Consider the following 18,107-nt stretch of genomic DNA (forward strand, 5'->3'; position numbering starts at 1 on the left):
ACTTTAATTATATTCAGAATTTCAGGTGGGAATCCCCCCTTCACCTCCCTGCTGCTGCTCTAATCCACTACTGCTTCACCAGACTACCAGAGATTTTCTTGCAGAAGACAACCTTCTGCTGTGTATACTTGGGGGGTTGACGGGGGGCAAACTTAAAGGTGGCTCAGCCAAACATCTCAGACCTGGGGCTCTGCTGCTAATCACTCTGCGTGAGTCAGTCGCCAAACGCTGAAGATGTGACAGGGCTGTAGCTCAAAGCGTGCTGAAACAAAGACCTCATTCAAAATATATAAATATATAAAATATACAGTATACAGTCTGAATCAGTAAGTAGTTACAGAGTGAAGTTGTCTACCTACAATGTGGATGCAAACTGTGGTCAGTTCAGCTGGCCATGGAGTTTCTAGCCGATTGCCTGTGGTAAAGAAAAGGGGAGCAGCCATAAAGCACGAACGCAAGCTGAGGAGCACTGTTTTAAGAATTTAAAGAAACTTTAACTAGACTAAAGATGTTTTTATTTTCATATTTCTATGAAGCATTTCATAACCATGTTTTTAGATATATAGCTATATTTTGTCCCTGAATCCCTCCATTTGTAGATGCTAGTCAAGAGGTGTCAGCTCTGTTGAAGGCCGGTCAGGTGAGATTTTTGCCAGTTCAATCAAAACAAATGAAGTCATTTGGCCTCATTCACCAATATCTTCCTACGTTTTTACTCAAATTTGTTCATGAGAAAGGTCCTAAGAAAAAGTCTACGACAGATTCATGATCTTAAGCGCAGAACTGTTCTCACCTTACCTAAGATTTTTTATCTGGTACAAATTACAGATAAAGAAACATTGGTGAACGTCAGAATCTTCGTGAAAACTGCGTGAGTGGGTTTTAAGAATACATTTCTTTTTAAGAACAGTTTTCTTGTAAATCTGAGTTTAAATAAAAATAACACGTTACTAAACAGGCAAGTAGAGGGAGAGAAAGAAGTAGAAGGACACAGAGCTGAAGAAGTAGGTCTGATAAAGGACAGTCATCGAGAAGAGAGCAAGTGAGTGTTGTTTAGTCTTAATTTAAAATGAATACTGAATTTAGAGAAATGTTACTCCCTTAATATCCCCACTTATGAGACTGAAGAAGAAATTGAGATGATATATTTTTTGTGCCGTCAGATGTCACTGTGAGCAGATCACCTAGACTATTAAACATGTAAATGTAACGATGTAACAAAGTCACACTCTGGTAGCGTAACGTGGAGCGAGGAGGCGGACGCATACGCTGAGATAAGCAACTTTTATTGAGGGCAAACCCAGGGTCATGGTCATAACAGTCCAGGTTCAAACAGCCAACACGGAGAGATCGCGGGACAGACATGACAAAATAAACACAGACTGAAATACACGACAGGCTGGAATAACAAAACATCCAACAAACATACATCAAACAATGACCATCAAACACAAGGGGCAAACACAGGGCTTAAATACAAAACAAGGATAACGAGGGACAGGCGGAAAACAGGTGTAACGAATCAGGGGCGGAGTCAACAAAACAAGGGGCAGGACTGTGAAGAAATCAAAACAAAAGCACATGACAGGTCTAAAAGGTAAACAAAAGCACATGAGGAGACTGGGAGGGGTCAATCGTGACAGACCATAATCTGAGATCTATAATCTGTGTACTTGAATAACATATTTAGGACCTGCAGCTTATCCAAGTCATAAAAGATCTGTGTTTAATACACTATGAACAATGAAGAAACAAGTCTTGTGTACCAACTCAGAAATTTAAACTCTAAGACAGAATCTCTAAAATGATATGAACAGACTTTTTGGGGAGACTAATAAACATCCTCCTGAGGGAGCATGCTTCCAGACTCCCTTAGTAAAGGCTTAGCCCGTATCCACAAATCTCAAGTGACGCCCCTGTTGGAAGCTAAATGTGTGAAACTGTGAATGTGTTGCAGCATTGTGTTTCGTATTTAGCAACTGAGGAAAACTGTAAATGAAGACAGATTCTTAGTTGTCATGTTAATGCAATCACAGTCATTAGATATTCCTCACAGATGGTTAATGCTCAACGACCACAACATAATTACACAAAACAGGCCATGTGATGACAGCAAAAAACCCTCAACCCTTTTAGTTGCAGGACGTTTACTTCCAACAAGAATGTAGTAAACGGCAAATCATTTTTCTACTCAGAATCCAAGCAACTGACAGGAACTTCAAAAGGGTTGTGAGCTATAGACATTATCTCTTGCTAATCTCATTCTTTGATGCACATTTTTGTGCTGACGTTGGGCTTCTGCTGCACCGAAGTTGAAATGATGGTCAGCACTTACCAATAGTTCCAGCCTCAGCATAACAACACTGATGTGTCAAATGCAAGGAGAGCAGAGCTATTTCTCACCCTGCATACTGCACAGCAGCCACAGAAACTTACATCAAAACCTCCAGATTAATATTTTACCATTTAATAGACATACATATTAAATATGTATGAAATAAAAACAACATGGTGCGCGAATCACCACTGTGTTTCTTTGTTGGATTCTTCCCGAGCAACCGCAGTGTAGAAGTTATGTCACAAGCTTTAGTCTACAAGAAGATACCATAGCTTTTGTGGAAATGTCTGTCCTCTTTTCTTGAGACTTCATACCTGAGGCGAGGCACTGATCTTTCGGCAGCATTTAATTCCAGCATTATTGAAGAAGCAGTGTGTGATTCATACATTGATGACTATGAGTGTGATTCATACATTCTCATTAAATCCTTAACAGAGTAACAAGAGAGTTAACAAATCGAAAGAAAGAGAAAACAGCTATGCACATCCAACCAGCTGGTTATTGTTATCATCTGAAGCACTGACATGTTTAAGACTGTGAAATTACAAGGTGATATTTAAAGTCCCAGGGAACACAGGGTAAAATATTAAAAATGGTGTTATGATACTAAACATGAGTGTCATGTTAAACATCTAGCAAACCTGAATGAAAAACAGACAGGTGGTCTGGCTTGCTAGCTTTTGGTTATGCAGGGTTAGACCCTCACTAAGTGTCTCTGACCCTGAAACTGTTTTGTGTGGGCGAGGCAAGAGTCATCAGCCTTGAGGTTGGTAATGGGAATGCTTACGGAAGCTTCACCTAAGATTAGGACCACCCGATTTACATAGAGAGGAGAGAAATCTGCTCAGATCGGCCATTTATTGGTCATTGAAACATTATTCAAAGTGTGTACTTAGGACATGTTCACTGTTGTCTGCAAGGCCAAGATTATCCTAATCAGAAAGGAAACATAGGTTCCCTGGGTCTTTAACAAAAAGTGTTTGCCAGCATTACCTTCAAAGTTTGCAGTTTGCACTGGATTGTGATAAGATGACTTGGTTGGACATTGGTTTATTTCTGTTTGTCCTGCTTTGGAAAGTGATAATTGCATAAGCTACTGTTCAAAAGTTTGGAAAATAATAAAAACTTAAATACGGCATATTATTTGTCATTTATCTTCATTTTCCCCCCAAAAATAATTTCAATAATATCAGAACAGTCTACCCCCTCTTCACCACCACTTTCTTCTATCACGTCTGCCATTTTCTCTTCATTTTAAATCTCTAATAACTTGATCCAACAAAGGCAGACTCAAAACTGGCATGTTCAGAGGGTTTGAGGATGTTAGGGCACTGAAGAAGGTAAATGTGTGAATGTGCGAATGGGTTTCAGCATCTGTGTTTGGTGTTTAGCAGCTGAGGAAAACTGTAAATGAAGACAGATTCTTAGTAGCATGTTAATGCAATCAGTCATTAACAAGTCTCCACCGGCCTGTCACAGTCATGAACCTGTAGCTGGTGATTAACTGCCATATAATTAACTGCAATTAACAATGTAATTGTCTTATTTTGTTCAATGCATGCAACTATTCAAGCCCATAGTGGCCATATTGGTGGTGTAGTTATCTTGCTTGTAGATGCTGATACTTTCAACTTCCAACTGATGACAGTTACAGTCTCAAGCTCAAATAAACAAACATAATTCATTGCTGCCCTCTAAAGGTTTTACGGCAGTTACAGCAAGTTACACCAGCTTCTAAGTTAGAATGTAGCATTTTCGTTGTGTTTGTAAGAACTATGTGTTGTGTTTTTTGCTTAACATTATTTGTGCTTTTTGCAATACTTCATTATTTGCCTCAAAGCAACTGATGAAAAGACACCAAATGCACATTCTGTTTTGTTGCAGCATGAATATATGATTGTAAAATCTAACAGCTGTGGAAATGAATGGTGGTTAGCTTAGACGACTGTGATGTGACGTTTATGTAATAATTATTACAGGCCTACATCTATACTGTATGGGTTATTTCTGAATAAAGGAACACCATTTATTACTATGACAACTACTTCCAAACTTTTGAACAGTAGTGTACACATTTATTGTGATCTTTTAATGCAGCCAAAATTTTGTTCACAATCAACATCATGATACTGAGGATATGGTGGTGAGGATGTGAAATTAATTTATGACTACAATAAAAGACTATGCACAGTATGTCTAAACCTTTCCAGACAGACCAAACTTAAGGTTCTAAAATGTTCTGGGTTCTACTAAACTGTTTGTCAGGTCTCTCAGCTCCGCCTCAGACTGTACCAGCTTGTAGCCCAATAAGGCAAAGGTAGTGTTACATAAAGTCTGCACTGTTTTAACAATGTCAAAGCCCAGGCGCTGTCTCCAGTTGTGGGCTGTAGCTTTAGAGTCTCTACTGGTGGAGTACTTGTAATTCCACTCAGTGGAGGATGGGGCAGTGGCATTAGTGTTTTGAGAAATCCATGTGAGAACTCTACTGCCTATATTTAAGCCGAGGAATCTGTAGATTTCTTTGGCCTTGTCTTCAGGATTTAAAGCCAGGTCCTCGTAGCGTACCAGCAGATAACGTCTCCTCAGCCATGCTGGTCTCTGCAGACCGGTCTCCACAGAATACTCCATGTCTCGGCATGTTCTGGTGATCTGCGACAAGTCCACATAACGTGGCTGCCGGTCTGTGGCGTTCCAGATCTTCCAGGCCCTGAATTGATCAGCGAAGGCAGTCATGCGTGAGGCCAAGATGGCCCTGGGGTCTCTTACCAGGTGGACAATCCTCAAATCCAGACGTGGGTCCTCTGACAGGGTGCGTAGATCTCCGACCTGAGGTATCCGCACCGTCTTTATTGCAATGTGGCTTCGAGCCTGGCAAGCCATCGAGGCCAAGGTGAGGTTTAAGGTCCGGCATTTTTTGGGACACCAGGTTTCATCTGGCTGCCCTGCCTGAATCTCCCCTCCACCCTCTTGGCAGACAGGTGGTGAGCACAGAGCATGACTGGAGCTCCGGCGGAAGAAGGAAGCCGTCACGTGATCCTGCGGCTCAGGCCGGATGTAGTTCTCCAGGAAGGTGAGGTCGCAGGTGTAGAGGTTGAGGAGAAGGTCCCTGTAGGCTCCCAACAGAGCCCGGCTGTCCAGGACTCTCCGGAGACGGCTGCTAGAGTTGGTGAAGGTCTGCTGGACATGGTACAATGGCTCAAACACGTAGAAGATCTCAGGGTGTTGGTTAAACAGCTGGCCAGTAAAGGAGGAGCCACTGCGAGTTTGTGCAAAAAGAAGGATGTGCTTCCGAGCAGAGGCACTGCTACGCTCTGCGGGTACAAAGTTGTCGTCGCAAGAGAATTTCCATCTGTGATCTGGGAACAGAAGGAGACAGTCAGATTTGATGAATTTATGGCTCAGTTGGGCCGGAGCATACAAAACACTAAAACAGGCAATTGCTCTACTTCTTTAAAGGGCTCACATACTACATTTTTTGCTCATTTGTTTTTTTCTACTTATTCACTTATATGTGTTGTTTTATGACCAGAAACAGTCATACATTGAAACCTTGAGTATCAGCCTATACCAATTTTGATCTGATATGTTTTAATAAGCTTTGAAATGAGCTTTTAATTGAAGCACTTCACTTTAGACATATACAAGTAAGTTGACAAGCTCAAACTGCCAAGTTTGGCCTTTTTTGGCCATTTTTTCTCTATGAGGTATGTGACAAGTTCCTTAAGAAGGATGCTATGATGTGTAATAAAGACTTGTTAATGCTCATCTCAAATCCCACCTACTATGGCAGCGGCCTACGGTGCAGGAGTTGCAACAGTGTTTTTACTTTGGGGAACCTTCAAGGCCTTTGTCCTGACTAGGGGTGACTCTTCTTGATGCCATTAAGTTGCACATGAGGGACATTACCTTTGTTGATTGAATCTCACCAATGACACTGTATTCAATTTAGTTTGAGGCCATCTAAGTCTGCATTATAATAGTTTAGATTTGTAATGATCAATCAGAAATTGTATATGTAGACTGTCTGTTTTACATGTAATTTGCTTTGACCAAGTCTGTGTTAGAGGAGGAAGACACCTGTGAGTGTTCTCAACCCTACTAATCTCTCTTTCTTTCTCTCTCTCTCTCGTTCTCTCTTCCTCCCTCAATATTCCTGAAGAACAACATCCCTTTGTTTTTTTTTTTTACAGAAACTAAAAATATGGCAAAAAGTGCAAGCCTGGAATGTGGAGAACAATTAAATCCTTGAACGTCAAAGTGAGAGACAGACATTTGACTGTTTTTGGCTTGAAGTTTGAAAGTAATAATCTCTAAATATAGCACAGAGAGTGAGAGTGATAACATGTAATTACAACTGATGAGGAGTTGATTGCACGTGGGACATCAGGGTGCGCAAGGAAGCGCTTGCTGAAAGTGCAAACAGCTGCTCTATGAGAGCAGATTACTGCAGATAAATTATGAGATGACTGTGAAATAAATTACAGATATTATATCTTTCTCTCTCCGGTGTTGCCTGGGATGAGGAGGGAATCCCTTGCTGTATTTATCAGCCCTTATCCCAGCTGACTACTGTTAATTTCATTCTTCATAAATAAACGAAGTAGAGAACTCGAATGAAGAAAACGAAGAAGAGGCTTTGCGATATCAGCTGGGCAGAGCCTTGTAAGGATCCTCTAAGATTATTTCAGGCAACAGCTGTAAATGGCCATGGGTAGAGTTAGGCTGCCATGCAAATCTGGCACTTGATGTACAATACATACAGCAGAAGTGGTGAAGACACGTTTGCAACACATCAGAAAAAGTAGATGAATTTAGGAGGAGATATGGCTGCCCTCTGCTGGTAGACACACTTTGTGTGGAGCAGTAAATAAGACCTATTCATGAAGTCAAAGTGCCGGTAACAAGCGCAACGGTGTCTTTTTAACGCTACTGTATTTTCACCCATGTCCTAGGCAAGAGCCAATTAAAATTACTATGGCAAACCATTTAAGCTTTTATTTTGTATATTTCTTGAGCTCAGGGTTTCATTTTACTTCAACTATTCAAAAATTTCAGCTAGTAAATATTTGATTCTTGAAATCAATTTTCACTTCCAAATATTAAGTTATGATGAGTAAAAATAGGATTAAAAGTTAGAACTGCTTGCAATAACATCAATTTGAACATGTAATTAGAATCTGAGCATGTCAAATTGCTCTTCACTTATTTGGGTTACAAGCTAAACCTGCTTTCCATTGACAGAAGGGGATTTACCGAACATGGAATTTGGAAGAAGGAAGAAGAGGCTGTTTTAGGTGGAGTTTAATTTGCCAATCTGAAATCAATCTCAAGCAAGTCTTCAGCCTTGTGTACTCCTGCAGCAGCAGTCATAAGGTTTACTGAGGAAAATCACCACCTGAGAGGTTCAGGTGTTTTTTTTTTTGTGGGATTGTGCCACGTGGATCATTTCTGTTGGTGAGAGAACCGTGCAGCATCGCCTCACAGCACACATGTGGTAAATGCCAGTAATCCTCTTTCATGAATGAGCAAACCTGTTACCTCCGTGCTATTTTCTCTTAATGTCACCATAAATCTGGAGGTGTGTTTTATGAACCTGACCCAATGTGAAATAAATTTGCAGGGTTACAGAATGATTGTCACAGAATGAACATAGTCTATGTGACATTTTAAAAGTGACATTTAAATAAAATCCCCCACACTAGTGATATTTTTGTCAGTACAGAGTGGCTGCTGAATGAAGATGCACCACATGCACACTAAGGTGAAGGGAAAAAAGTCTCTGGCTATGTGCAACAGCATTCAGCTAGCCTAATAGCTAACCTCACCACTTTCTACTATTATCAACATTACATTACTGTCTACACTATAGAATATCCACATTTGCAGTGTGGATTCATTCAGAAAGTCTGACACTTCAAGCTTATACGTAGACACATGACTTCGTTCAGAATGGTAGTGTGAAAGAGCTGTCGGAGGGTTGCAAATATCAAATGTTTCCAATAAAAAAAATAAACTCACTATTACAACACAGCCAGTTTTAGTTATAGTCAGCAATGTCTTGTTTGTCTGTGCATTGCAATTTTTCTGATAATGTGATTATTTTCTATAAATTAATTTTTTGGCCAAGAAGACCATTTTTTCAGGATGGGAGCTTGAAAGGTGAACGTAGTGTGCCAGACTGCTAGAGGCTCTGCATTATTACATTAAAATGTGTTAAGACAACTGTGGATAATATAGACTGAAATATAAATAATTTAAAAATTAATCAATTTGAGCTCTTGCGATTTGAAAATTGCACTCTTTCAAAATGCAATATCAAAACACAAAATCCAGAATATTATTAACAATATTATTCATTAATAATATTGTGCACAATATTATTATGTTTAGATATTGATTTGCCATTAAAACATTACCAGTAGATATATGACAATATGATAACTATAACTGTTACTTTAGAGTGAGTGTAATTATCCACCTGATGTTGCCCCTACCACTTGTTACACCAAATTTGCACACCTGCCTCCAGGACTGTAATTAATCTACAGAAAAACACTGTTGTTGTCGTTATTATTGTTATTGGCACCACTACTACTACTACTACTACTACTACTACTAATAATAATAATAATAATAATAATTTGTGACAGAGGAGTGCCTGTATTATCCTTCTGATCCAGTGAGAACATGTTTAAGGACCCTTAGTCATTTGAGGCATATAGCAACCTCCCCACACACAACAGCTCAATAATAGCTATTAAACATTCCTGAGAACACCTTATTACTTTGCACACAGCTACAGCATCTTTCCACTGTAAACTCAGCTGGTGTCACTGTTAGCTGTGCTGACGGGTCCATGACTCACTTTTACCCACGCGTCCCTGGCAGTGTCCAGAGTCCTGGCAGGGCCCCGGGAACAAGTCCTGAAGGGAGCGTATGGCAGTGTACTGCAACCCCAGAGAGGCGCACACCAACAGCAGCACTGTCTTCCACGAGCACTCCATACTGGCCCGCTGTCCCTGCCTCCTCCAGTCTGTAGCAAAAGACACATATAACACTTAGTTTCTGCAATGCCTATATATATATATATATATATATATATATATATATATATATATATATATATCTTTAATCTTTAATTTAAAAAAAAAAAAATATATATATATATATATATATATATATATATATATATAATGTTTTTTAGTTAAAGATTAACCTACATACATACGTACACTTTCTTTTAAATAGTCTTTGTTATGCCATGATGGCTGCTTTTCTTTTAAATACTTAGTTTTTTTTCTTTTTTCCTTTGCAGGTATGGGTGGTTAAAAGCTAACATTAAAGGTTTCCCATTATTCCACTTTTTCAGCCATCAAATAGTCAAGCACAAGGTGCAAGAGGAGGTGCGGAGGAGGGACAAAATGCCTTTATCTCCATCAGTAAGCACAAAGAAACCTGCTCCCATTTGACAAAATAGGCTCAAGTACATCAACCATGACAATCAAGCACTAGTGCTGTAAATTACTGAAAAATTGCTGTCCATCTGTCTTCCCCTCTTTTGTTCTTCTTTCACCTTTACCGTAAATGTCCCTTGATCTCCTGAACCCTCAGGAGATTCTGTGGGGCTGTTGATGTTGCAGAGGCGAGTGAACATTAACAATTACGATGCACTACATTTGAATCGAGTATGGATTTTATTAAAGAAACCAAAACAAACATGCTTAATTAGAAATTTCTCTATTGTCTGTGAGACATACTTAAAAAACAAGAATAGAGATCAAAATAAAAGTAAGGCTAAACTAATCTGTGCTTCACATAGAAATGACCATTTGGTGCTAATGTGTTGAACATTAAAATGACATATTTATGTGAGTTATAAAAATACATGTGGTGTATATGAAGAATTGTATGTTGTTCTTCTGTATGGCTTTATTTTGCCAGTGGCAATGGCAAAACTCACCGGATGCTCCCTGTGCGCCTGCACATAAGTCAAGATCTTGTACCAGAAAAGCAGTGACATGACATGTAATGCTGCTTTTAATACATATGCCCTACTAACAGAGAGGATGTCTGCAGCTGTGCCCCTAAGAGCTCTGCTAGCCTTTGTGTCCAGTGGAGAGGGGTTGGAAGTGGAATTTCTCTTCTTCTACTGCACATCCACACTTCCCTGCCATCCCCCTATTGCCACTAAAAACAAGATGACTTGTGACAGTTTCACAGGGTAACATACTGCAGTTTCATTGCTTACCTTCAATACATATGAACCATGAAGGTTATGCCCACTATCGTTTTCACTGCTCTAACACACCCACTTCAACTCAGGAAGTACTTATTGTTAGACGATTACTAAAATGTGCAGGGCAGAGGACAGTCCAGGACCAGGGATGTGAGGCAGTAATCTAAAGGGCATTAATTTTCATTTTTCCTTTCACTGAAGGTTTGCTTTCCAGGATCTGTCATATCAACACCACATGGCTAATTGTTAGCCTCAGGGTTATGCACCAGATATGTGAATGCTGAGAGAAAATGGTGTGAAGATTCTCCGATACTCGGACCATTGGCTACATATGTGTCAGACACTCTGGCTCTACTGAAGCTCATGTCAAGCCTGGGGCTGTCCATGGACTGGGAGAAGAATTCCCTTCCTCCATTTCAGACCACTCAGTTCATAGGCCGATCTCATGCTCAGTGATGGCCTCAGTGAATCCCGAGACACTCTTGGCCTTTCACAAGTTAGACTTGGCACCCTCCTCACATTCCTCATTCTCTTACATGTATTAAGCATGATGACAGCAACTTCAACCTCCTGCAGCTTTGTTAGTTTCAGATGTGGCTGCACTGCTTAAATCTGTACCCAGTAAAGCACAAGCACACCATGGTGATAGGTAGATATATGACTGCCCTTGTGACCTGGAGAAGAAAACATTTTCACCTGGCTGGTTTTGGTGTGAGTCCCTTTGCACAAAGAGGTAGTCATGACCGATGCATCCCTGCTAGGTTGTGGAGGTGGTTTGGCGCCAGCACAGTTTGACTCTGTGTAGTTTCACCTCACCACAAGCCGATCATCTGCCAGACCCTAGAAATCACGTTCCGGACTCCTTGTCAAGACAATGGCCAGACTCAGTGCTGACTCTAGAAGGGTGGTGAGGTTGTCCAGACGATTTGGGATAGATACGGTAAGGCATGGATGTATTCAAGTAATAGCTTTCTTTGGTACTCTGTTTCAAATTCACCTGTTCCCTCCGGTCTGGAGATGCTGGATTAAGACTGGCCAGACTGGTTGCTCTCCACCTTGCCTCAATGTCTCCTCACCCTTGAAATGTGACACAGAATTCAGAATGGCAAACAATACAAAACAGTATCTCCACTTTGGATTGGCAAATCTTGAGGGACCATCCACTCAGTAGGTGCCTCCTGTTTCAGCTTGGGTACTGAGCGTGACACCCACACCCTGGATCACCATCAGTTAAGAAAGAATGGCAGCAAATGGTCTATGAGCTGCCTGTCTGGGAGGCTACACTATAGCTCCTCACAACACCCCAGCCCACTGAAGTTCCACCACACCAAACTGGTCCATGTCTTTATGGAGTTGACTTTGTGCTTATGCAGGAACATGAAAAGATGTCCCCAAATATTGTCTAAAATCTTTTTGTAAATTGTAGCATTAACATTACCCTTCAATGGTAATGGAACTAAGGGACCGAGCTCAAACTCTGAGAAAGCTCAAGAGCATTTCTCCCTCCACTAAATTTTACTGTTGGCACTATGCATTCCTCGTAGGTAGCATTCTCATAGCATCCGCCAAACCCAGATTCATCAAACTGAAACACCTGAACTCAATAATTAGGAGGGGCATCCACATACTTTCGGCCATAGAGTGTATCTAGCACATATCAGACTAGATATGGTTGTCACTGGAAAACGTTTTCTAACTAGTGTGTGGATAAGCTCACTGACTTCCTGTCTGTTTTGTATTCGACCCTTCCCTTTTTGTACTTTTGCCTGCTGTTTTGATTTCATGGTTTTTGACTCATCACATGTTTTGTGGACTCTGCCCTGTCTTACCCCTGATGGTTATGATCGCCTTTATCTTTCTGCTGTGCTTCCTGGATCTGACCCATGCCTGTACCTTGACTACTCTCTGCTGTCACGATTTCCCAAGTAAAGCTTCTCTTTTGATCTTAAGCCGCGAGCGTCTGCTTTCTGGTCCATCGTCACAAACTGCATGTCCCATTGCATTCATAATCAATCATGTCAGAACATTATTATTACATCAGTGTCTTTAGGTAGTTCCAGTCCAATTTAGTTCTTTTTCCATAACTGGGTGCATACTTCAGCGATAGTTTGTGTGCCTATTTTAGCTTTTCGCCCTGCCATTTCAAATTAGTGGGATTGAGGTCTGGTGAGCTTGCTGGTCAGTGAAACTGTCCCAGTGTTCCATCATGTTCCATCATACTGTAAGATGGGAGTGTCAATGCTGTGTCCTGCTCAGACATAAGGCACTAACTGTGTGGAGTGGACAGGAACTCAAAAGACTTGTGCTATCCTCACCTGACAGGATCAACACTGCTATTGAGGCAATGGGATGTGTAATAAGAAATATTAAGTCTCTGTAGTACTATGACCCCTACTGAGCCTACTGGATTAAGGATGCTCCTCAATTACACCAACACCTCTCGATGTATTTTCCCTTGCTATTATGTTTTTTGTGTGGTCCAGCCAGTAAGTCACTGTCATATACACGCCTCAAGTGGATTTTAAGTGGCGTCAGGTCTGCCTTGTGACCTTCTGCATAAGGCCTTATCTTATCCCCTCAAAATGTAAATCAGTGTATTAAATTGGCTTTTTTCACATATGAGAAGGATTCTTGATGTTCTCTGTTATGGCCCGGGCTTTGAGGCACTAAGTGAACTTGACTGCTACCATTCTCTGAAAAGACCAAACATTTGTCTGCTTCAGTGACAAAAATAGGATCAAAACAAAGGCTTTCACACTAAGGGTGGTAGAGGTGATTTCTAAGGTCATCCAGGTTTTCTGTTGTTTCCCCGTCCAGAGTTTTTCTGCAACATGGGAAATAGTGAAAGGTGTCTGTACAGCAGCTACTTGCTCATCACCTTGAATGTCAGATTGTCTGGGGCTACCTCAGTGTCAGTCTAGATGAGTGCCATTCTTTGTGACTTTGTGATCTTCACTCTGCCTCTGGCAGTCAGTAAGAATAAAACACAATGCTAGTTACAAATGCAACAGTGGTTCCATGAGTCCCGGACGCCTTCCATTTGAATAAGGTGTTTGCATTACTTTATTACATGTCATGTCTGTGTGTGACTTTGTTGGTATTAGATCTCAACTTGTAGATACACATAGAATGTTAACTGTGCTTTACACCACCTCTGGCAGTCACAGAGAGGAAGACCACAGTTAAATTAGCAAGTTTCCAATGATGGTCATAGCCTTTTAATCTCTAATGATTTTAGGAGCAACTATTCAAACTAAGCAATGCAACATTGACAATGGTAATGTCTTTTTTGTGCCTGTTTATCTAGTGAATTTTGTTCCCAACACTGGAATAGCCTACCACTTTTAAAATTCTATAACTACTGTAACATACCACACTCATTTCCTGCTTTGAAGTCAACAAATCTTGAGACCATTAATTCACTTCAGCTCATTTTGTCCATGTACAGAGTGCCTGAGGCATGCCTGATGAATTTCTCCATATTGCATTACAGTAAGGAATCACATATTATGAATTTTGTATATGGGCTAATTCAATTGAGACACATTGCTCCCACTGCTAAGGCAGTACCCTGGCCAGAACCCAAAATGCTAAATAAAGGAATAACTTACATAAAGACACCTGTGAGCCTAACAATGAATTAAAGCCAAAGATCACCAATTAGCAGATGTATAGCACTAACTGCTTGCTACTTGTTTAACAGAATTTATCAGAAATTTTTCAGCATTTTTCTTTAAACTGTTTACATTTGGCATTTTCATGAGAGAGCTGTGCCAGAAGAGCCTGAGATATCTACCAGCAGCAGGAAATCTGCACTCATTTGCTTTTTCATCAATACCTCATCAATCATTTATAAAACAGCATAATTAGAACATGCATGTGAACAATAATTTCCTGTGCTAAACATATTATTATTGTTATTGTTGCGGTATAACTGTTATTTAATTTTCATTTGTGGGCCCAGACAAAAACAGATAAGACTAGAAAAACGCAATTTTTCAAAAATTGGCAAAAAATTACTGTAAATGAAGTCATCAGGTTGGTTTGATGTGAAATGATTTGTTGTAGAGTGATGATACAAACATCTACGATGTAAATATAGCTATTTTATTTACTATTTGATATGATCAGTGAACCCACACTTGTTTTTCGAGTTTTATATGTAATGTTAAACACTTGTATAATAAAAAGAGTCAAAGGGAAAAATAAGTGAAGTGATTCCTACGAACTATGCAAGACCTGGTAGACAATAAAAATGGTCAGATAAACAGTACTTAAAACTTTCCCCTTTGAGAGAGAGAGAGAGAGAGAGAGAAAATCAAGCTCCACTCTCAGTTCAGATCTGACAAAATTCTGAGAAAATATGAAAAATCACCAAAGAAGCTGCTGGTATTTTTAGAACAATAGACTGACCACTACAGAGTCCAGATCTCAGAAAGGAAATGCAACGAGTTTCTAAGACTGAACTTTGGAGGTGTGGAAAAATATCCCTGCAAATTTTTTAAAACTGAAAATAAGACACCAAACAGATTTAAAGCTGTTGTAAGAGGCTAAACACAGATTACATTGATATCACATTTAGTTGTTGAAAAATGAATATCTTAGGATTCATCGTCATTTTGATTGGAAATGAAATAAATGAAGGGTGATCTTTGACTTTTGCACGGCACTGTAGCTTCCAGATACATTAATAACGTTTGGTTCCTGTACCACTGTGAACAGTTCTGAGTGGGTTTCTCTAGAATGACATTATAACGTTGAGCCATGAGACGGACGCACGTGCTGAGAAAATCGAGAGTTATTCGGGGTAAATCCATGATCAGGGTCGAAACGGTCCAGGGTCAGAGAGCCAGCATGGACAACAGGAGGGACAGACATAACGAAAGAAACGCAGGAAAACCACAACGGGGGCTGGAATAAACAAACAGCACGAGAATACAACACACTTCAAACAGTACATCCAACAAAGACCAGCACTAGTCTAAGGAAAACACAGGGCTTAAATACAACAGGGACAACAAGGTTTCACAAGACACAGGTGGAAAAAAGGTGGGAGCAAACAAGGGCGGAGTCAAGAAACAAGGGGGCAAAACCAAACAAAGAAGCACATGGACATGAAAACAGAAGCACATGGAAGACTGAAACACAAGCACATGGAAGAGTGGGAGGGGCCAATCATGACAGACATATTTACATCAAAATAACTTAGTTTGCATCTCAAAGACAATTTTGCAAAATCGGTGAAATTTCCCTGGTAAAAATGTCAACTAAAACATTCACACATTATCAGTCTTTTACATTGTAGATCACCTGTAGGAAAAACTGAATGTAGCAGTTCACAAGTAATAGGCACTGAGTAGTGTCATGCACTAGGATAGCTCTCAAAAACACACTAAGCTTCTCATTCATGAGTGTTTAAGTGTGCACTGTACTATAAGAGATCGGTAGCCTCACATCCACCAACACATTGCTCCTCATCATCCACTCTGTCTTCTTTCTTGCATGGAATGTTCTGTAGGCTAACTTACACATTTAACCCTTTAGGGCAGCAGGACGTAGCCACTGTGTCACGTAAGGTGGAACAGAAATGAAACCGAAGAAGCCGGCATGAATGAGTGAAGATATGAATGTTGCATACACTCTTAGAAAAGATGGCTCTTCAACGGTTCCTTAGTAGAAACAGTGGTTCTATTTAGTAAAAGCGATGATTCTATTTAGAACCATGAGTTCTACATAAAACCAGCTCATGCTTAAATGGTTCTTTGGATGGTGAAATGGTTCTTCAGATTGATGGAGAATGTGTTGAATATGGTGCTATACAGAATCTAACATGGTTCTTTACATGGCAAAATAGTTTTACATAGCACCAGAAAGGGTTCTTCTATTATGTCGAGCTTACGACATTTAAGCATGCGAATGGTTTTATATAGTTAAGGCAAAGGTTCTATTTCTGCTTGAATGGTTCTTTGCGTGGTAAAATGGTTCTTCAGATTGATGGAGAATGTGTTATATGTGTTAAAAATATTTCTTCAAGGGTTCTTTATTATTATTAAGATAGTGGTTCTAAAATATAAAACCACCTCTTGCTTAAAAGGTTTTTCACATGAAATGAAATGGTGTTCTATGTCGTTCTATAGGGAGCATTTTTGAAAATGGTTCTATATAGCACCAAAAAGAGTTCTTCTACTGTTACAATATCAAGCTTTAACAATAGCAGAACCCTTTGAGGTGCTTTATGGAACCATTTCACCATGCAAATGAAATGGTTCTATATAGTAAAGACACTGGTTCCACGACTTTCATTCTTGAATATTTATTTGCACGGTGAACTGGTTCTATAGAGCACTAAAAAGGGTTCTGTTATTGTTATGATGGCAGGCCTGTTTGGTGCTACATAGAACCATTTAACCACGCAAAGAATCCTTTAAGCACGCATACGGTTCTATATACAATTCATGGTTATAAAGAGAACCATTCTCTTTAGTAAGTGTGCGTCTTCAGTCGTTAAAGCGGCGCACATGTGCCCAGTAGGAGAGCGCGCTACGCTAAACCTCGCCTGTTTATACTGTACAATAGGAGCGCAGGAGTTCTGCTGTCTTTAATCTACTCACTGAAACTGTCCTCCACGCACAAACTGGAGAAGTTCCCTCACACGAGGCTGTAAATTAGTGACTTTAAACAGCCCCAGTCAACTGCCGGCTCGGACTGTCCGTGCACAGCGATGCAAGGCGACAATAATCCGATAAACGTCTCCGTGAACGCTGAAGAGGAGCGACGAGCGCGACTCTTACCATGAACAGGTCTGATGCCGCTTTCCTCGGTTAGATCGGGTTTCCTGAGCAATAAAGTTGCTTCAGCGGGCTCAGCTGGTGCTTCCTCCCAGGTGCGAGCTGCATCCAGTGCTGAGTGATATGGAGCTGACAGAGTGGAGCTGGGTTTGCGCTGAGAGCGGTGGGTGGGATTGGAGAGGGAGCAGAGACGCTTCTCCTGCTGCTGACGAGCGCGTCTGATCCTCTACCTGTACCCACTCACACAGCGACGCTCCTCCACCTCACTGCTTTCCATGGAACTGCTCCATCTCCTCTGCTTTGACCCTCAGCTACACTGCATGTCCAAATGTATCCGGACATCTCTACTAATTAGTGAGTTCAACTCCTTTTAGGTCCACTGCATGCATTCACACAGTTTGTATAATTGCATTACCAATAATATGTGATGCTGTGGAGCGCCTGCACATGAGCCTCAGGTCACCGTGACCAAAGCTAGAGGGGTATGAAACGTCCCTGGAGTGATGGAGCTTCATCCTGTACCTTTGGGATGAACTGATCATCCAACATCAGTAGTTGACCTCACTAATAATCTGGTGGCTGAATGCAATCAAATCCTCACAGCAATGTTCCAACATAGGAGGCAGTTACTGCAGCAAAGAGGGACAAACTTTCTATTAATTCAAGTAATACACGATATATAAACATGCCAGTATTGCCAGATATTTATTTTAAAAAATGATCAGTGTTGGACAGATGTTTAGAG

The 18,107-nt window shown here is 40.5% G+C and overlaps 1 protein-coding gene across 1 annotated transcript; it reads right to left on the minus strand.

The window, feature by feature from the left end:
- Window positions 1–1,519: 1,519 nt before the first annotated feature.
- On the minus strand, window positions 1,520–17,745 carry si:ch73-62b13.1 (uncharacterized protein LOC100002270 homolog). The gene is made up of 3 exons (XM_017694134.2): window positions 17,366–17,745; window positions 9,204–9,371; window positions 1,520–5,694 (listed from the first exon to the last, which is right to left on the minus strand). The coding sequence occupies exons 2-3, from the start codon at window positions 9,340–9,342 to the stop codon at window positions 4,568–4,570; spliced, it is 1,266 nt and encodes a 421-aa protein (XP_017549623.1). The 5' UTR covers window positions 9,343–9,371; window positions 17,366–17,745; the 3' UTR covers window positions 1,520–4,567.
- Window positions 17,746–18,107: the final 362 nt, after the last annotated feature.

This window comes from Pygocentrus nattereri, chromosome 7 (assembly GCF_015220715.1).
Source record: "Pygocentrus nattereri isolate fPygNat1 chromosome 7, fPygNat1.pri, whole genome shotgun sequence".
Classification (NCBI taxonomy): domain Eukaryota; kingdom Metazoa; phylum Chordata; class Actinopteri; order Characiformes; family Serrasalmidae; genus Pygocentrus; species Pygocentrus nattereri.

Coding starts and splice junctions, on each gene's coding strand:
- si:ch73-62b13.1 (XM_017694134.2), bottom strand. CDS start 9,342: ATGGAGTGCTCGTGGAAGACAGTGCTGCTGTTGGTGTGCGCCTCTCTG. Junction 5,695..9,203: donor CCAGGGACGCGTGGGTAAAA/GTGAGTCATGGA, acceptor TTCTGTTCCCAG/ATCACAGATGGAAATTCTCT.